The 21,949-nt window shown below is 39.1% G+C and overlaps 1 protein-coding gene across 40 annotated transcripts in view; it reads right to left on the bottom strand.

Moving 5' to 3' along the window:
- Positions 1–21,949, bottom strand: part of EHBP1 (EH domain binding protein 1) — a 370,582-nt gene that overhangs the window by 183,354 nt on the left and 165,279 nt on the right. For 22 of the 40 annotated variants that reach the window (XM_019021230.4, XM_031008061.3, XM_031008060.3 and 19 more), the window contains exon 8: positions 2,785–2,907. In XM_019021230.4, coding sequence (XP_018876775.1) covers positions 2,785–2,907 — 123 coding nt within the window. Of the gene's footprint in view, positions 1–2,784; positions 2,908–3,560; positions 3,666–21,949 lie in introns of all 40 variants that reach the window. The other 18 variants (XM_055377993.2, XM_063696160.1, XM_063696152.1 and 15 more) reach the window with 1 other exon arrangement.

Here is a 21,949-nt window from a genome sequence, read left to right on the forward strand (position 1 = left end):
TCAAACTTAACACCACTAGAATCTTTATAATCATGTAAATTAAGCATTTTCTTTTCTCCATAAGGGAAGAGAGACTGTAAAGTTTTTCCTATCCAATTTTGTATTAAGAAATATCAGGGCTCAAATGCTTAAGAAACTGACAAAATGGGTCAATAAAAATAAGATTTTTATTTTTTTCTTTCAGGAAGAGGATTGCAAAAATTAATCCAAGCAAATTCATCAGTTATAACACCAAAATCAAGAAAGTATACAAACTATAGAGCAAGATTTGAAGATGCTAGAATAGGCAACAAAGGTGGGTTTAAGAGAAGACTTTCTTTCTTTTTTTTTTTTTCCTGAGCTGGAGTTTCACTCACTCTGTCGCCCAGGCTGGGGTGCAGTGGCATGATCTTGGCTCACTGCAACCTCTGTCTCCTGAGTTCAAGTGATTCTCCTGCCTCAGCCTCCCAAACAGCTGGGATTATAGGTGTGTGCCCCACACTGGGCTAACTTTTGTATGTTAAGTAGAGACAGGTTTCACCATGTTGGCCAGGCTCATCTCAAACCCTGGTCTCAAGCGATCCACCTGCCTTGGCCTCCCAAAGTTCTAGGATTACAGGCGTGAACCACCGTGCCCGGCCGACATTTAGTAGCTTTCTAAAAAAGCCACTCAAGGGCCGGGCGCAGTGGCTCACGCCTGTAATCCCAGCACTGTGGGAGGCCAAGGTGGGCCGATTACAAGGTCAGGAAATCGAGACCATCCTGGCTGACATGGCGAAACCTCATCTCTACTAAAAATACAAAAATTAACTGGGCATGGTGGCACGCACCTATAATCCAGGCTACTCGGGAGGCTGAGGCAGGAGAAACGCTTGAACCCGAGAGTTGGACGTTGCAGTGAGCCGAGAATGTGCCACTGCACTCCAGCCTGGGCGACAGGGCGAGACTCTGTCTCAAAAAAAAAAAAAAAAAAAAAGCCACTCAAGCACATAAATATAAGAGGAGAACTGAACCTGTAAAAGCAAAAAAAGAATAATCTGAAGAATTGCAACACATTTTTTTCTTCCCCAAATACTTCTGTTTTGAGGCTGCAAGTTTTTAATCAATAAAGATAAATTATTTCTATAAAAATATTTTAATAATAAAAAATACTTACTCTAAAGACTCTAATAGGCAAATATTTAAAAAGATCACTGGTTGACACATATTTGTTTGGCTCTACAGGTATAATTAAAGATTCTGAATCAGGCTGGCTTACCTCTTCTTCATAGAAATATGATATTATGTGTTGTCTGCCACTCTCTTTTATACCTCCGATAACAGACTTACATTTAGAAAACTTACTTGATTTTAAAATAGAAAGTTCAAATACTGAATGTCTCAAAACATTTTGTAAATATGTTTGAACTCAATATACTTAATTGTATGTAGTATAAAATCAAGAAGTTGTGTGGTCAAAAGGATACCTGATTAAGAATCTTAGCTCCAACTCCACCTCCATCTAACCTAAAGTCAAATAATTTAACTTCTCTCGGTCTCAGCTTCCTAATCTATGAAAAGAGGTAGTTGACTGCCTCTATGATTTATTGTAACTTTTTTTTCTTTTTTTGAGATGGAGTTTCGCTCTTGTTGCCCAGGCTGGAGTGCAATGGCGCAATCTTGGTCACTGCAACCTCCGCCTCCCAGGTTCAAGCAATTCTCCTGTCTCAGCCTCTCGAGTAGCTGGGATTACATGCATGCACCACCATGCCCAGCTAACTTTTTATATTTTTAGTAGAGATGGGGTTTCTCTATGTTGGTCAGGCTGGGCGCAAACTTGTGACCTCAGGTGATCCGCCAGCCTCGGCCTCCCAAAGTGCTGAGATTACAGGTGTGAGCCACCGTGCCCAGCTATTGTAACCTTTTTAAGATTTAAAATATGTTCATAATATATAGCCCTCAAACAAAATAAAAAACTCATGAATACACACTTACTATTAATAATTTGGAGTCTGGTAAGAAGGGAGAAGGTAAAGGAAGAGGAGACAGAGAAAGAATTATGAAATTATATTGCTATAACAGAGTGAATCCTGAAGCTAAAACCTCATTTTCACCATGACAGGCAGTAGCAAAATTCTTTAAAATTCATGAAGATTTCTCAGACACAGTCAAAAAAGATGTAAATAGTAGTTAATCATTCTTGCATTTATGTTAAGCACACAGAGTTCAATTAAACAGAAGTCTCACCTCTGTAACAGCCCTTAGCCAGGCTTTATGAGTCCAAAACTACTTAATAAGAAAAATGACTCAGGAAAAAAAATCCCTGGTTTTATACCTCACAAGTATGCTGTATATATATATAATAGCAGCGGTTCTTAACCTACTCTCTGCTCCATGTTTTCACATGCATAACTCACTCTCACTACTAATTCTCAGCTAGAGAATCTCAGCCAGAGAGACATAGAGTTGGGGCAGAAGGGCTCATCAGACTGAGTGTCAGGGAAAATGATCCATATAGAGAAGCTACCTCCACCATCCCAAAATCAGTATCTCCCACATTCTGACCTTACTTGGTAGACCAAACGAATGAGACTTGTAAAGCCCCATGTAAATGTTTACATAAGGCTTTCTTTTTTCTTTAAAAGCAGTTCCATAGAAGTGACCCAGAATTGCTGATCAACTCCAAGTGGTATTGGACACAATAATAATATCATTATAAACAATAATTTTTTGTGTGTTAGTCTCTGAAGAAAATATTTTCCTGCCCTTACAGTTCAAGTCAACTTGACTATACAAAGACTTTAAAATTACAGAAAAACTTGCTACCTTCTGAGTCAGGATCTCCAAATGGATTTAATTCTGCAACATCAGGATCATCAAATGGATTTGAATTCACGGTGGCCAAGTCCTTTTCTGCTTCATCCAAAAAGTTAAGTTTGTTGATAAGCTCTGAAAATAAACATATGGGTTAGTTCCCTGTTATGGTTAAGTGTAAGTATTGAACATTCGTGAAATATTTCAAATGGTAAAAATTCACACGAATAATACCTGCAAATAATAGTATATAGCATTTTACCAATGACAGAATGCCATTCAAGTATTTTGTAGCATACCAACATTTTCAAATAAAACAAAACAAACATTTGAGTATTAATTGAAAATTATGTCAGATAATGAACTGTACTAAAGAAACTTCCATGTCAATTTAATTTGAGCCAATAAAAAAAGTGTTGACATAGACTTTTAGAAAGAACATTCTTCACTCCCAAACAGGAATAACTGAAATGGGCTTATGATAAGCAAATATTCTAAAAACAATATATTTATAATATATAAACACACTGAAGAAATAGCATGTTGTATGACCAAGTATTATCTTAGAAAATGTTTTAAAACCACTGTCTATCAAGGATCCTGACTTGCTAAAAGATAAGTACTGTTATCTTGTTGCCTGTTGGTGCACTACAAATTACCAAAGAAAACATTCAAGGAAAAGCACAAAGACAAAACTGACAGATAAGTACAGACAGAAGTCAAGAGGTAGCAGGTCACAGTAAATACAGGCAACCAGAAGCAGAAAGAAAGGAGGAAAGCTCTTAGACCTTCAGAGGAACTGGCTGATTTAGCTGAACGCATATTTGCTTGCTTTATGCAGTCATCTTGATCTTCATCTAAGCTGCTCAGAGCATTCAACTGGTTTACAATTTCTGTAAACAGAAGCCAGTCAAGACAAATATAAGGTAAGGTCATTTAATTAAAGAGAAGTAGGAGCATGCTGTTACCCAAAAAGACAAAGAGGAGATGTTTGGTTAATCAACAGAATACATTCAGTGGATGTTATTTTGATGAACCCATAACAGATATGCTTAACTGAATGTTATGCTGTACTCATATTTTAAAATAGAAAGCATTTTATTGTTAAAATGTATACTAGTAACATAAAAACTATGTTAATAAACACAAAACGAGATAATAACCCAAGAAGTTGACACTGGTTTTCACATTTCACATTTATAAAATAGAGCTGTGCTTTAAATACATACATTAAAAACAGAATAAAATATATATACTCTGATACTATAGAAAATATTTGTCACTTGTTTTATATTCTAAATTTAAACAAAAAGTTTTAAGAATATAAATGCATGAATTATATACATAATAAGTATGTATTCATGTTGCATTTTAAAAATCGGCACTAAAACAAGAAAAGCAAGCAACAGTTACTATTTTCTACTCCTGTTTTTTTTTTAATAGGATCTGTTCTTTTAAGGCAACTTTAGAGTATATGCTTTAGAAAAATCTTATAATAAAAACAATAAAAGAGAACTAAAAAGGAAAGAGAAACAAATTTAAGATACAATTTTTTACATGAGTCATCTATATTTTGAACAACTCTGAATATGTGAAATTATCACTCATTGGGTGAAAATTAGACTACTCAAATAAGAACCTTTTAGGATACTACAGGTAATTCCTGATATTTCCAAAGTTACAACCTAGGAATAACTTAGGTATAACGATACAGCAAATAGATCCAGATTATTCAGTAGGAAAGAAATAAAATGATTGGAAGTAGAACACAGTTGTAAATTTGACATTAAAAGTACTGTTCTTTAACATTGTAAAACTAAGGGCACATGCTAAATTTTATTTGAACTAAATCATTGAATATGCATTTATAATATGGCTGCCTGCAACTATTCATGTATTGAACAAATATTTTTTTATCAGTCTGTGCCAAGACCTTTTCTTGGGACACAAAAACAAACATGGTATTGTCCTTGTGGAATTTACAATCTATAGAGGCACAAATTAACATGGAAACAGACTTAACAAATACCTACAGGCATACCACATTCTATTGCACTTCCCAGATATTACATTTTTTATTAAGTAAAGAGGTTTTTTTTGCTTAAAGCAACAAAAAAATTTATTATCCAACTGTTGTGGGGATCAGAAGACTTGCTGGGCTAAAATTAGGACGTTCGCTAGGCTGCATTCCTTTCTGGAGCCTATAGGGAAGAATTTGCTTCCCTCCCTTTTCCAGCTTCTAGAAGCCACCCTTGTCTAGAAGTCTAGAAGCCACTCCTTAACTTGTGACCCGCTTCCTCCATCTTCAAAGCCAGCAACAGGGGGCCAAGTTGTTCTCACATCACATGTGATGACTTTCTCTTCCGCCACTCTCTACCATTTAACCACCCTGGTAATTATATTGAGTCACACGGATAACCTAGCATATTTTCCAATATGTCACGGTCAGCTTATAAACAACCTTAATTCCATCTGCCACCTTATGAATTGAAGGTTTGTGACAACCCTAAGATTAGCAAGTCTATCAGCACCATTCTTCCAACAGGATGTGCTCACTTCATGTCTGTGTCATATTTTGGTAATTCATACTGTTACAGGATCCTTGGGATGTAGCTTTTCTGGCTGGAAACCTCTGTGGCTGGTGGTGCCTTTGCCTGAGTTTTTTGCTCAAGCCTGCTGGACTCATTCCACCCACTTGGCCTGGCATGCTGCACCTGGCTCACGCTATCGACCTGGATCCCACGCCTACCAAGGGTGAGTCAGGCATGGAGTGATGAGGGGAGTGTGAGTGAGTGTGGGGTCTAGCCACTGTGCAGTCAGACACACCAGCTGCTGCAGCAGAGTGGGAAGCTCCATGTGTGGCACAGGCACCAGCTCTCTGCAAGGCTGCAGGTAGACCAGGTGCACTGCAGTTTCCACATCTGGCACTGGCAACATGGTGGCACCTGGAAGCTTGGAGATGCCAGGAACCACAGGGCCCCAAAGCGGGAGTCACAGCCCTGGCATGGGGAGCTCCCAGATATGTGCTCCCTGATGGGCAGCAGCTCTTCTCTCCTCTTCACCTGCAATGTGGTGAGCAAGAGGCATGTTTCAGCCCTGTTTGTGTTACAGTTCTCCTAACCCCGCCATTCAATGGGGCTAAAAGAGCTGAGTTCTTGTCCTACAACCAGGAAGAATGAGGTACACAGACAAGTGGAGGGTGAGCAAGATAAAGAGGAGCTTTACTGAATAATAGGAACAGCTCAGAGGAGACTCGCAGTGGGTAGCTCCTTTCCAAAAGCAGGGTGTCCTGACGAGTGTTCAGCTCCTAGCAGAGAGGAGACCCTGGAGTGGGAAGCTCTTCTCTGCAGGTAGGTAATCCTGTCAACTCTGCAGCTCTCAGCAGAGAGACCTTGGAGTGGCTTGCTCCTCTTTACAGGCAGGTCGTCCCATTGTCTTTCTAGCTCTCAGCAGACAGGAGGCCCTGGAATGGGTTGCTCCTCTTTGCAACTGGTTGTCTCAGTGTCTTCCAAGCTCTCAGCAGAGTAGAGGTCCTGGAGTGGGTTGCTTCTCTCTGCAGGCAAGTAGTCCCATCAACTTCCCAGCTCTGAGAATAGAAGAGGCCCTGGAATTGGTTGCTTCTCTCTGCAGCTGATTGTCCTGATATCTGCTCAGCTCTGACAGAGTCCAGGGCCTTCATGGGCCTGAGAAGAGGAATTGCATGCTGATTGGTTCATGGGCGGCCTGGAAAAAGCACCACAACCTCCCACTCTGGTCTGTGGAACTGGCAGCCTGGCCCCCAGCCTTCAGGCCCTCCCTGGCCTGAAGGTGGGGCCTCACCAGAGACCCTCCTCTTCTACCCAGGAACCTACCTCCTGCTGCCATTCATGGTGCCTAGGGTGTAGGTGCCAATGAGTGCCTGCAGGCCAGCATGGAGCTGCCCTCAGCCACCCATTAGCTTCCCTCCTATGCTCATCGGTGCCCAAAATCCAGAAGGGGTCTGCTGCCGAGGTGGCAGGGGGCTGGTGTGTCAGCACTGCCCTGAGCATGTGCACACCTGGCCGGGCTGTGACAGCACCCGAGCTCAGCTCCAACTTTGTTCTAAGACTGGAGCAGGTGCCAATAGCAGGGAGAAGCCAGACAGCAGAAGCAGGCACTTCTGAGGCTGAGAGGGCAGGGGAAGCCTTCCCAGGCCCACAAGAGTGCAGGGGTGTCTAGGTCTGCAGCCGCCATTTGGACAAGCTGTGCTGGGGGGTTAGGGCTCCTGCCTGCTCCCTGCAGTGGGAGGCCCAGGTCCACAGCCGCAACTTGGGCAGCTGCAGCTGCACCCAGGAGGGCAGGGCTCCCGCCTGCTCCAGGGTCCAAGAGCAGAGGGGTACCTGGGTCTGCAGCATGGCTTAGGCAGATTTAGTAGCACCCAGGGAGCTCCAGCCCCAACTCAGAAGGGGCGGGGCTCCTGCTTGTCCCCAGTTCCCGCCAGCTGCTTGGAGTGTGTGGCCTCAGCCATGCCTCCCTGCTGTAGCAGGCATGAAGGCAGCCACCACTCCAGACAGCTCACCGCTGCCATCATCACCATATTCTAAACCTTTTCATTATATCTGTTAGGTGATTTGTGATGAGTGATCTTTGCTGTTACTACTAAAATTGTTTCGGGCTGCAATGCACCACACCCATTTAAGATGGCAAACTTCATCAATAATGTGTGCATTCTGACTGCTCCACCGGTTGTTCCCCCATTTACCACTCCCCAGACCTCCTTATTTTCTCAGACACAACAATATTGAAACTAGGCCAGTTAAACCCTGCAAAGGCCACTAAGTGTTCAGATGAAAGGAAGAGTTGCATGTCTCTCCCTTTAAAGGAAAAGCTAGAAATGATTAAGTTTTGTGAGGAAGTCATGTCTAAACCAAAGACAGTCTGAATGCTAGGCCTCTTGTGCTAAACAGTTAGACAAGTTATGAATGCAAAGAAAAAATTCTTGAAGGAAATTAAAAGTTCTACCCCAGTGAACACATGAAAGTTTTAAAAAATGCATAAAGCCTTATTGCTGATGCAGAGAAAGCTTTAATGGTCTGGATAGAATATCAAACCAACCATAGCATTCCCTTAAGCCAAAGCCTAACCCAGAGCAAGGCCCTAACTCTATTCAATTCTGTGAAGGCTGAGAGAGGTGAGGAAGCTGCAGAAGAAAAGTCTGAAGCTAATGTAGCTTCAACTTGTGTCGATACTGAAGAATGTGACTTCAAGTTGAAGTAGATGCTCATTTACCATTCCAGAAAATCCTAGGGCCCTTAAAAATGATGCTAAATGTACTGTGCCTGTGCTGTGTAAATGCAACAACAAAGCCTGGATGACAGCATATCTTTTTACAGCATGGTTTACTGAATATTTTAAGCCCATTGTTGAGACCTGCTGTGCAGAAAAAAAGACGCCTTCCAAAATATTACTACTCATTCCTTTTTATAGCATGCTCCCTAACAAAGTAACATCACTGCTCACTGACAATGCACCAGGTCGCCCAAGAGCTGTGATGGAGATGTACAGGTGATTAGTGTTGTTTCTGCAGCACACAGTTCAAGGAGTAATTTTGATTTTCAAGTCTTATTATTTAAGAAATACATTTTGTAAGATACAGCTCTCATAGGTAGTGATTCCTCTAATGATCTGGGCAGTCAATTGAAAACCTCTTGGAAAGGATTCACTGTTCTAGATACGATTAAGAATTTGTGATTCATGGGAGGAGGTCAAAATCTCAACATCAACAGGAGTTTGGAAGAAGGAAGAGGCTGATTCTGATCTTCATGGTTGACTCTGAGACGTTCAAGACTTCAGTGGAGGAAGTAACCACAGATGTGGTGGAAATAGCAAGAGAACCAGCACTAGAAGTGGAGCCTAAAGATATCACTGAATTGCTGCAATCTCATGATAACACCTGAAACGATGAGGATTTACTTCTCTGGATGAACAAAGAAAGTAGCTTCTTGACATGGAACCAACTCCTGTGAAGATGCCGTGACATAATGGTATTGCACACTTAACAGACTACAGTATAGTGTAAACATAACTTTTATACACACTGGGAAATCAAAAAATGTATGTGACTTGCTTTACTGCAATATTTGTTTTATTGTGGTGGTCTGGAACCAAACTCACAATATCTCCAAGGAATGCAGGTATGAAAATACTAGGCTGGGGGAGGAGCCAACATGGCCGAATAGGAACAGCTCCGGTCTAGAGCTCCCAGCGTGAGCGACGCAGAAGACGGGTGATTTCTGCATTTCCATCTGAGGTACCGGGTTCATCTCACTAGGGACTGCCAGACAGTGGGCGCAGGCCAGTGGGTGTGAGCACCATGCGCGAGCCGAAGCAGGGCGAGGCATTGCCTCACTTGGGAAGCGCAAGGGGTCAGGGAGTTCCCTTTCCGAGTCAAAGAAAGGGGTGACGGACGCACCTGGAAAATCGGGTCACTCCCACCCGAATATTGTGCTTTTCGGACCGGCTTAAAAAACAGTGCACCACGAGATTATATCCCACACCTGGCTCGGAGGGTCCTACGCCCACGGAATCTCGCTGATTGCTAGCACAGCAGTCTGAGATCAAACTGCAAGGCGGCAGCGAGGCTGGGGGAGGGGCGCCCGCCATTGCCCAGGCTTGCTTAGGTAAACAAAGCAGCAGGGGAAGCTCGAACTGGGTGGAGCCCACCACAGCTCAAGGAGGCCTGCCTGCCTCTGTAGGCTCCACCTCTGGGGGCAGGGCACAGACAAACAAAAAGACAGCAGTAACCTCTGCAGACTTAAATGTCCCTGTCTGACAGCTTGGAAGAGAGCAGTGGTTCTCCCAGCACGCAGCTGGAGATCTGAGAACGGGCAGACTGCCTCCTCAAGTGGTTCCCTGACCCCTGACCCCCGAGCAGCCTAACTGGGAGGCACCCCCCAGCAGGGGCACACTGACACCTCACACGGTCTGTATCCCAACAGACCTGCAGCTGAGGGTCCTGTCTGTTAGAAGGAAAGCTAACAAACAGAAAGGACATCCACACCAAAACCCCATCTATACGTCACCGTCATCAAAGACCAAAGGTAGATAAAACCACAAAGATGGGGAAAAAACAGAACAGAAAAACTGGAAACTCTAAAAAGCACAGTTCCTCTCCTCCTCCAAAGGAATGCAGTTCCTCACCAGCAATGGAACAAAGCTGGATGGAGAATGACTTTGATGAGCTGAGAGAAGAAGGCTTCAGACGATCAAATTACTCTGAGCTACGGGAGGACATTCAAACCAAAGGCAAAGAAGTTGAAAACTTTGAAAAAAATTTAGAAGAATGTATAACTAGAATAACCAATACAGAGAAGTGCTTAAAGGAGCTGATGGAGCTGAAAACCAAGGCTCGAGAACTATGTGAAGAATGCAGAAGCCTCAGGAGCCGATGCGATCAACTGGAAGAAAGGGTATCAGCAATGGAAGATGAAATGAATGAAATGAAGCGAGAAGGGAAGTTTAGAGAAAAAAGAATAAAAAGAAATGAGCAAAGCCTCCAGAAATATGGGACTATGTGAAAAGACCAAATCTACGTATGATTGGTGTACCTGAAAGTGATGGGGAGAATGCAACCAAGTTGGAAAACACTCTTCAGGATATTATCCAGGAGAACTTCCCCAATCTAGCAAGGCAGGCCAACGTTCAGATTCAGGAAATACAGAGAACGCCACAAAGATACTCCTCGAGAAGAGCAACTCCAAGACACATAATTGTCAGATTCACCAAAGTTGAAATGAAGGAAAAAACGTTAAGGGCAGCCAGAGAGAAAGGTTGGGTTACCCTCAAAGGGAAGCCCAAAAGACTAACAGTGGATCTCTCGGGCAGAAACCGTACAAGCCAGAAGAGAGTGGGGGCCAATATTCAACATTCTTAAAGAAAAGAATTTTCAACCCAGAATTTCATATCCAGCCAAACTAAGCTTCATAAGTGAAGGAGAAATAAAATACTTTACAGACAAGCAAATGCTGAGAGATTTTGTCACCACCAGGCCTGCCCTAAAAGAGCTCCTGAAGGAAGCACTAAACATGTAAAGGAACAACCGGTACCAGCCGCTGCAACATCATGCCAAAATGTACAGACCATTGAGACTAGGAAGAAACTGCATCAACTAACGAGCAAAATCACCAGCTAACATCATAATGACAGGATCAAATTCACACATAACAATATTAACTTTAAATGTAAATGGACTAAATGCTCCAATTAAAAGACACAGACTGGCAAATTGGATAAAGAGTCAAGACCCATCAGTGTGCTGTATTCAGGAAACCCATCTCAGGTGCAGAGACACACATAGGCTCAAAATAAAAGGATGGAGGAAGATCTACCAAGCAAATGGAAAACAAAAAAAGGCAGGGGTTGCAATCCTAGTCTCAGATAAAACAGACTTTAAACCAACAAAGATCAAAAGAGACAAAGAAGGCCATTACATAATGGTAAAGGGATCAATTCAACAAGAAGAGCTAACTATCCTAAATATATATGCACCCAATACAGGAGCACTCAGATTCATAAAGCAAGTCCTGAGTGACCTACAAAGAGACTTAGACTCCCACACATTAATAATGGGAGACTTTAACACCCCACTGTCAACATTAGACAGATCAACGAGACAGAAAGTCAACAAGGATACCCAGGAATTCAACTCAGCTCTGCACCAAGCAGACCTAATAGACAGCTACAGAACTCTCCACCCCAAATCCACAGAATATACATTTTTTTGAGCACCACACCACACCTATTCCAAAATTGGCCACATACTTGGAAGTAAAGCTCTCCTCAGCAAATGTAAAAGAACAGAGATTATAACAAACTATCTCTCAGACCACAGTGCAATCAAACTAGAACTCAGGATTATGAATCTCACTCAAAACCGCTCAACTACATGGAAACTGAACAACCTGCTCCTGAATGACTACTGGATACATAACGAAATGAAGGCAGAAATAAAGATGTTCTTTGAAACCAACGAGAACAAAGACACAACATACCAGAATCTCTGGGAAGCATTCAAAGCAGTGTGTAGAGGGAAATTTATAGCACTAAATTCCCACAAGAGAAAGCAGGAAAGATCCAAAATTGACACCCTAACATCACAATTAAAAGAACTAGAAAAGCAAGAGCAAACACATTCAAAAGCTAGCAGAAGGCAAGAAATAACTAAAATCAGAGCAGAACTGAAGGAAATAGAGACACAAAAAACCCTCCAAAAAATCAATGAATCCAGGAGCTGGTTTTTTGAAAAGATCAACAAAATTGATAGACCGCTAGCAAGACTAATAAAGAAAAAAAGAGAGAAGAATCAAATAGACACAATAAAAAATGATAAAGGGGATATCAACACCGATTCCCACAGAAATACAAACTACCATCAGAGAATACTACAAACACCTCTACGCAAATAAACTAGAAAATCTAGAAGAAATGGATAAATTCCTCGACACATACACCCTCCCAAGACTAAACCAGGAAGAAGTTGAATCTCTGAATAGACCAATAACAGGAGCTGAAATTGTGGCAATAATCAATAGTTTACCAACCAAAAAGAGTCCAGGACCAGATGGATTCACAGCCGAATTCTACCAGAGGTACAAGGAGGAACTGGTACCATTCCTTCTGAAACTATTCCAATCAATAGAAAAAGAGGGAATCCTCCCTAACTCATTTTATGAGGCCAGCATCATTCTGATACCAAAGCCGGGCAGAGACACAACCAAAAAAGAGAATTTAAGACCAATATCCTTGATGAACATTGATGCAAAAATCCTCAATAAAATACTGGCAAAACGAATCCAGCAGCACATCAAAAAGCTTATCCACCATGATCAAGTGGGCTTCATCCCTGGGATGCAAGGCTGGTTCAATATACGCAAATCAATAAACGTAATCCAGCATATAAACAGAGCCAAAGACAAAAACCACATGATTATCTCAATAGATGCAGAAAAAGCCTTTGACAAAATTCAACAACCCTTCATGCTAAAAACTCTCAATAAATTAGGTATTGATGGGACGTATTTGAAAATAATAAGAGCTATCTATGACAAACCCACAGCCAATATCATACTGAATGGACAAAAACTGGAAGCATTCCCTTTGAAAACTGGCACAAGACAGGGATGCCCTCTCTCACCACTCCTATTCAACATAGTGTTGGAAGTTCTGGCCAGGGCAATTAGGCAGGAGAAGGAAATAAAGGGCATTCAATTAGGAAAAGAGGAAGTCAAATTGTCCCTGTCTGCAGATGACATGATTGTATATTTAGAAAACCCCATTGTCTCAGCCCAAAATCTCCTTAAGCTGATAAGCAACTTCAGCAAAGTCTCAGGATACAAAATCAATGTACAAAAATCACAAGCATTCTTATACACCAACAACAGACAAACAGAGAGCCAAATCATGAGTGAACTCCCATTCACAATTGCTTCAAAGAGAATAAAATACCTAGGAATCCAACTTACAAGGGATGTGAAGGACCTCTTCAAGGAGAACTACAAACCACTGCTCAAGGAAATAAAAGAGGATACAAACAAATGGAAGAACATTCCATGCTCATGGGTAGGAAGAATCAATATCGTGAAAATGGCCATACTGCCCAAGGTAGTTTACAGATTCCATGCCATCCCCATCAAGCTACCAATGACTTTCTTCACAGAATTGGAAAAAACTACTTTAAAGTTCATATGGAACCAAAAAAGAGCCCGCATCGCCAAGTCAATCCTAAGCCAAAAGAACAAAGCTGGAGGCATCACACTACCTGACTTCAAACTATACTACAAGGCTACAGTAACCAAAACACCATGGTACTGGTACCAAAACAGAGATATAGATCAATGGAACAGAACAGAGCCCTCAGAAATAACGCCGCATATCTACAACTATCTGATCTTTGACAAACCTGAGAAAAACAAGCAATGGGGAAAGGATTCCCTATTTAATAAATGGTGCTGGGAAAACTGGCTAGCCATATGTAGAAAGCTGAAACTGGATCCCTTCCTTACACCTTGTACAAAAATCAATTCAAGATGGATTGAAGATTTAAACCTTAGACCTAAAACCATAAAAACCCTAGAAGAAAACCTAGGCATTACCATTCAGGACACAGGCATGGGCAAGGACTTCATGTCCAAAACACCAAAAGCAATGGCAACAAAAGACAAAATTGACAAATGGGATCTAATTAAACTAAAGAGCTTCTGCACAGCAAAAGAAACTACCATCAGAGTGAACAGGCAACCTACAGAATGGGAGAAAATTTTCGCAACCTACTCATCTGACAAAGGGCTAATATCCAGAATCTACAATGAACTCAAACAAATTTACAAGAAAAAAACAAACAACCCCATCAAAAAGTGGGCGAAGGACATGAACAGACACTTCTCAAAAGAAGACATTTATGCAGCCAAAAAACACATGAAAAAATGCTCATCATCACTGGCCATCAGAGAAATGCAAATCAAAACCACAATGAGATACCATCTCACACCAGTTAGAATGGCAATCATTAAAAAGTCAGGAAACAACAGGTGCTGGAGAGGATGTGGAGAAATAGGAACACTTTTACACTGTTGGTGGGACTGTAAACTAGTTCAACCATTGTGGAAGTCAGTGTGGCGATTCCTCAGGGATCTAGAACTTGAAATACCATTTGACCCAGCCATCCCATTACTGGGTATATACCCAAATGACTATAAATCATGCTGCTATAAAGACACAAAAAACCAAACACCGCATATTCTCACTCATAGGTGGGAATTGAACAATGGGATCACATGGACACAGGAAGGGGAATATCACACTCTGGGGACGGGGGCGGGGGGGGAGGGATAGCATTGGGCGATATACCTAATGCTAGATGACGAGTTAGTGGGTGCAGCGCACCAGCATGGCACGTGTATACATATGTAACTAACCTGCACAATGTGCACATGTACCCTAAAACTTAAAGTATAATAATAAAAAAAAACAAAACAAAACAAAAAAGTAAATAAAATAACATATCTGAAGGTTAAAAAAAAAAGAAAATACTAGGCTCTCAGAGGTATGTTATAGATCTTTCAGCAAAATATATATGAAAAGTTGATAAGCTTATCAACTTCCCTTTTCTAAATGAGTAAATATATTTTGCATAACCAAAATTGCTTGAGATAGTCAAAGTAAACCACAGAAAACAGAAAGTAAACGCAATTAATACCAATTGAACTTTTTATCCCAATTTGAACAGTAGGAGCTAAATAGTCAGACTTACAAAGTTTCTTCTTCCATCTTGTTTTGCCAATAGTTTTAAATCGTACTCTGACTCAAGGTAACTTAGCAAATTTCTCAGTAGGTAGAATTAATTCCTAAATTAGATAATTTACCTGCCTCTTGCAGTCACTGTAATTTTGTAATTTTTAGGAAAAATATAATGGAGTGTAGGATCAATGTTAAGTGATTACCAGTCTCATGACTGATTTTTTTTTCATTCTTTACTAGTTGGGCATTTTTCAAAATTTACAAATGATTTATTTTTAACTTTAAAAATATTAATAACTTTGAACATATAAAAAGAAATATTTACAACAGCAGCTAACAATTACTAAGCAGTGGGAAAGGCTTTGCATCCATTATCAGTTAATTCTCATAAATAATCAAAAAAGAATTATTATTCACATTTTATCATGTATATTAGTATTATTTATTTGCCCCACAGGAATAACTTTGTAAACATAAAATATGAATAACTTTGAAAATATAAAATATAAAAAGAAATAATAGCAGTTAATTATTAAGCAGTAGGAAAGGCTTTGCATCCACAATCAGTTAATTTTCATCAATAACCAAAGAAGTATTATTATTATCCACATTTTATCATGTATCTTAGTATTAATTATTAGTCCTATATTTCTATATGTGCAATAGGTCAAAAAATGTTTACACAGGACTCAAATATTTGTAGTTTTCTTTATATAGCTAAGACGTTTTAATTATCTTATGTTCCTAAAAGTAATCTTAATGAGAGAAGAAATCCATCATTTATTAAGCATGTTATATTTGAGCACCGCAGGGAATATAGAAGAAGTATTAGAGTTAGTCTTTACCTTCAAAACATTAATATTGTTCCACAGAATTTTAGGTATAATGTTGGCATTTTAAAAAATACTATCAAGATGACTCTATTACATGACTGAATTATTTTTCCAAATGCTTAGAGTATGTCTTCCTCATCATCATGCTTTTGGTGACATCTAAAATCACTTATGGCCATTTCTTCATTAACTAATTCAAAGTAATTTCTTCTTTACATTCTCTTCACTAATGACAAACTGTCCTAGTAGTTTCCACCACTTATCCTTAGCTTAAGTAAATCCCTACTTCACTCCTAAAACTTCTGCTTCTACAACTGTCATTTACATTAACAGAGTGAAAAGGTAATTTTGATTATCTTGGTATAGATGCTTCCCTTATTTGGTTTGCAAATAAATGTTAACACAAATCATAAAAAAGCAATGTCCAAAAAAAACCACTTATCTATTTAATAAGCATTTATCAAGTACCTATTACATACCTGTGCTAGTACCTGCTCTCATGGCTTTATATTTTAGTGGGACAGATAGGCAAGTAATATATACTGTATGATAAACATTACCATTGAGATAGCACTGTAGGCTACGGGAAACTAACTGAAAGAGAGATGTATAACTCAGAGGTTAGGAGGCCTTTCTGGATTTTTATCTACATTTGAGCTAACACAAGACAAATAGACATTATGATTATTAAAATAAAAGAGGATATGGATGAGGACAAAGGGAGGCAAAGAGAACATGACATACTTGAAGAACTGCAAATTGGAGTTTAAGATGCCAGCGATAGGAAATGGAATTAGATGGGGCTGGCAGATGTCCTATCATGAAGGTTGTTGTGATCAAACTAAAGAATTTGAACTTTATTCTGAGAGTTAAGGGAATCTAGCATATTTCAGAAACTACATTCCAGTAGCAACATGGTGGCAGCATTTGGGAAGAAAGGATAGGAAGCAAGACAAAGCATCACCACTCCATGAGGGAAGGCACTCAATAAATACTTGTTAATTGAAGAATAAATTAAGAAGATTTGATGATTAATTTGGCATGGAGGATAGGCAAGAAATCTAGGATAAGTGCTATGTTTGTGTGCTGGATGACTGTGGATAGCAACTGAGACTGGGCTATTAGTTTTAGACAGTTGGTGAAACTTCCCATGCAAATACTTCAATTGGCAATTGCTATGTGGGTCAAAACCCTAAAATATATAATTTTGTTATGTATTTCTCTTTCTAAAAAAAGTACTTGTCTGTTTCTTCCAATTTTCTACAATGTTTTACTTTTACAATCGGAAAAAATTAACTTAAAAGAAAATTTATTAACAAAAATTTATTCCTGGAATTTTTTTAATGGGAAGTTTTTTCAGTTACATGCTACCCTGACCAAAAGTACTACCCAACCCAATATATTTATATAATACTTTATTACTTTATAAAGTCTTGTTTCACAGAAAATTGAAAACATTTGGAAAATGCTAATAATGTTATTTTTCTCCCCTACTACTATACAAATTGAGCAATAAACCCATATATTTCCTGTAATTGTATGTCAGTTATGGACCTGCTTCACACTGATGAGAATAAGAAGAGAAACTAAATCAGGGGCAGGCAATCAAAGCAAAGGGTCAAATAATTTGAGATTCTTCCTTACAGTAAGGAAGGCAAAAGAAGATCGAAATTGACCACCAGAGATTATCACATTGAACAAAAAAAGGTGGGGATGGGGATGGCAGCACGACGAGTGACGAGTAGGTGGCTTTTTCCTTTTAAGAAAGTCTGTAGTTAAAAGAAAAAAAAACTTCCTAGATGCTAGAATATACCTGCAAATCTTGCAGTATCTTTGTTATTCTCTAAATTATAACGAGATTCAGGTATGTCTTATTTTAAGATGGTCTAAAATAGTAACTCTTCAACTTTCTGGCAGAGATCAAGGTAAAAAAGATGTCACTTTCTCCACAGGCTTAAACCCATAAATATGTGATTGCCTCTTTTAGGATACTAGCATCTCCTGATTCTCCTCCTATCTCGGACAGAGAGTTCTGTCTCACTCTGTTTTAATAATAATTACTCTTCCCTCTGCCTAGGATCCCATCATAGGTCCCATTTTCCCCCTAAATCTGTTCTTTTTTGAAAGAATTCATCTATTCTCTTGGCTTAACTACAAACACATAAATGAAGATAATTCTCAAATACATACTGAGTGCCAGACTTGAATTTCCAACTACCTAGTGGGCACTTCTACTCTAATGACCATAGACAGTCCCCTCACACACTTAATATATTAAAAATAGAATTCAACAGCTGTGCTACTATGTCATGTTCGTCTTGTATTTCTAACAACTAGCAATTTTAAGCCCATAGCTAGTACTTAATCTATGTTGTAAATGAATGAATGAATGAACCGAATGAGTCATAATACTTTGCATCATCTTATAAAGGCAGGAGAATATAAAATATTCTTTATTTTTAATTATAGATACACTGTTTTGTTTATCTATGTATCTATCTCTATGTCTATGCATGTATGCATGTATCTATAATGTTTCATTTATCTATAGAAATATTATATTTTAAGCCACCACTTCAAAATTTGGCGACTTAAAACAACAAATTATTATCTCTCAAAGTTCTGTGGGTTGACTGGACTTAGCTGGGTAGTTCAATGTAGTTAGATGGCAGTGGGCTGAAGTCATCTGAAAGCTTGACAGGGCTGGATGTCCAAAATGGCTTTACTCACGTTTGATCTTGGCTGAAAAGGCTAGAACAACTCGCAGGTGGCCCAGCATCTCTCTCTCTCTCCAAGTGGCCTGTCCACATGGCTAGTTTGGGGTTCCTCTCAGCAATGCAGTCTCAGGGTACATGAACTTTTTACATGACAGCTGGTTTTTCCTAGAGCATGCATTACGAGAGGACCAAGCAGAAGCTAAAAGGCAGCTTCCAACTTAGTTTTGGAAGTTACATAGTCACTTCCATTTTATTATATTGGGTAAAGTGATTTACCAGGCCAGCCAAGCTGCAAAGGAGGAGATTATAAAAGAGCATGAATATTGGGAGGTATTAATTCATTGGGACACAGTCAGGAGACCAGCTATATCACACAGTAGATCAATAAATCAGAAAGTTAGAAATCATTCATTTTCTTACAAACCTAACATATTTACTATAATTTTTACATGCTACTTTCCAGTATTTTACTTACACATAGACATAAAGGCACAAATCTTAGACTGTATAATTTAATGAATTTTGAGAAACATATACACCCACGTGACCCAAGCTGCGTAACATCTGCAACATCTTCCAAAGTTCTCTCTTGCCTCTTTTCAGTCAATCCCCAGTCCCACAGGCTATCACTATTTTAATGTTTTTCACACAGGATTAGTTTTGCCTTTTCTGAAAACATCACATAAGTGAAATCGTATAGTGTATCTTTTATGTAAAGCCTCTTTCACTAAGCATAATAGTTTTGAGGTACATCTATGTTGTAGGGCATATCAATAGTTCATTTTTATTGCTGAGCAGTATTCCATTCATGAACATACTATGGTTTAGCCATTCATCTGTTGATGTATGCCTGAGCTATTTCCAGTTTGGGACTATTACGAATAAATTGCTATGAATATCTTTGTGCAAATCTTTTTGGAGACATATGTTTTCATTTATTTGGGGTAAATGCCAACGAGGTGAATTGTTGGGTCAGAGGGTAGGTGTATGTTTAGTGTTGTAAGAAACTTGCTATGTGCCAGGCATGGTGGCTCACACCTGTAATCCCAGCACTTTGGGAGGCCAAGGTGGGAGGATCACTTGAGATCAGGAGTTCGAGGCCAGACTGGCCAACATGGTGAAACCCCATCTCTAATAAAAATACAAAAAAAATTAGCTGGGCATGGTGGTGGACACCTGCAGTCCCAGCTACTCAAGAGGCTGAGGCAGGAGAATCGCTTGAACCTGGGAGGTGGAAGTTGCAGTGAGCTGAAATCATGCTACTGCACTCCAGCCTGGGTGACAGAGTGAGACTGTCTCAAGAAAAAAAAAAAAAAAGAAACTCATTATGTGATGGTACCATTATACATTCTACCAACAATGGATGAGAGTTTGTTGGTCCACAGCCTTGCCAACATTTAGTAGTGCCAATCTTTTAAATTTTAACCCTTCTAGTAGATATAGAGTTGTATCTCACTGTGATTTTAATTTGCATCTCCCTGATTAAAAGTGATGTATTTTTGATGTGCCATTTGGCTAGTGATAGATCTTTGTGAACCATATGTCCAAATCTTTGTCCATTTTAAAAAAATAAGGTCGCATGTCTTTTTTATTATTTAGCTGTAAGGCATTTTTATAAAAATCTGTTCTGGAAACAAGATCTGTGACAGATATATGCTTTGTGACTATTTTCTTCTAATCTATGACTTGCTCGTTCATTTTCTTAATGGTCTTCTTTTTTCCTAAGAGACAGGGTCTCACTATGTTACCCAGGATGGACTTGAACTCCTGAGCTCAAGCTATCTTCCCACCTCAGCCTCCGAGTAGCTAGGACTATAGGTGCGTGCCACTATGCCTAGCTTTTTAAATAATCTATTTTGATTAGTGTAAGTTTTAAATTTTGATTAAGTTTAATCTATCAAATTTTTCCTTCCTGGTTATTGCTTTCTGTGTCATCTGTTAAAACCCTCTGCCTACCATGAGGTCAGAAACACAGGTTTCTAGGTTTTTGTTTTGCTTTTTTTCAGAAGCTTCATCATTTTACAGTTTTGTATTTAGGTCTATGATCTATCTTGAATTAATGTTTGTTATTAATTATAATGAACACACTGAATTAATGTATGTGGAGAGGTGGGGGTTGAGGTTCATTTTTTTCCATACAAACATCCAGTTGTTCAGCATCATTTATTGAAAAGACTTTTTCCCCCACTGGATTATGCTGACAACTTTGTTGAAATTAATTGACCAAGCTTGGGTATATTTCAGGACTTTGTTTTGTTCTGTTGATCTATTTATCCTATGCCAATTTGACACTATCTTGATTACTATAGCTTTATAGTAAATTTTCATGTCAGGTAGCATTACTATTATAATTCAGTTCTTTCTCAAGATTCTTTTGGTTACTTTGCATCCCCAAATATACTTTAGAATCACTTTTGAATTTCTTTATTTTTAAAAAACACCTGCTAGGATTATGACTGGCATTGAGTTGGATTTACAGATTGATTTGAGGAAAAATGATATCTTAACCAATACTGTATCTTCTAATCTATGAACACAGGTTATCTCTCCATTTATTAAGGTTTTCTTTAATTACTTTCAGTAATGTATTATACTTTTTAGTTAGAGGTTTTTCACATCTTATGTCAAATTTATTTCTTAGTCTGCTTTTTATTTACCTCTACTGTAAATGAAATTGTTTAAATTTCATTTTCCAAATGTTTGTTGTTCATATATAAAAATACAGTAGATTTTTCTATATTGATCTTATATCCTGTGACTTTGCTAGAACTTCAAATATAATGTTGAATGGTAAGAGCAAACATCCTTGCCTTGTTCCCAATCTTAGGGGAAAAGTATTCAATGTTTCACCATTAAGTATGATGTTAGCTGTAGCTTTTCATGAATGTCCTTTATCAAAATAAATAAATTCTCTTCTATTGAAACTTTGCTAAGAAACTTGGTGTTGAATTTTGTCAAATGTTCCTTTCTGCATCTGTTGAATTGACTATATAATTTTTTTCCTTTATTAATGTGGTTAAACTAACCTTGAATTCCTAGGATAAATCCTTAGTGAACTCATATAGGTACTTTGAATATTAATTGCCTCCTGGCTCCTCCCCTAAATACTGGAAGGCTTCTGACTTCTTTTTTAGAGCCCTCATTCCCATCCAAGCCCTGTCAGATGGGTTCTCAGTATCAGTAGAATTCTCCCAGAGCCTTAGGAGTTGGGGAAGCTAGATTATGTTTAGTGTCATAAGTACAAATAAAGCAGCATTAGCATTTAAGAGTGACAGAGAAAGCAAGCTGAATTTATAGTCTGTGTTTTCTGCTACTGTTACTATTCTCTGAGTTGATATATTTGAGTTCTAAGACTGCAAAGATATATTCCTGATG

Source organism: Gorilla gorilla, chromosome 12 (genome assembly GCF_029281585.2).
Source record: "Gorilla gorilla gorilla isolate KB3781 chromosome 12, NHGRI_mGorGor1-v2.1_pri, whole genome shotgun sequence".
Lineage (NCBI taxonomy): Eukaryota > Metazoa > Chordata > Mammalia > Primates > Hominidae > Gorilla > Gorilla gorilla.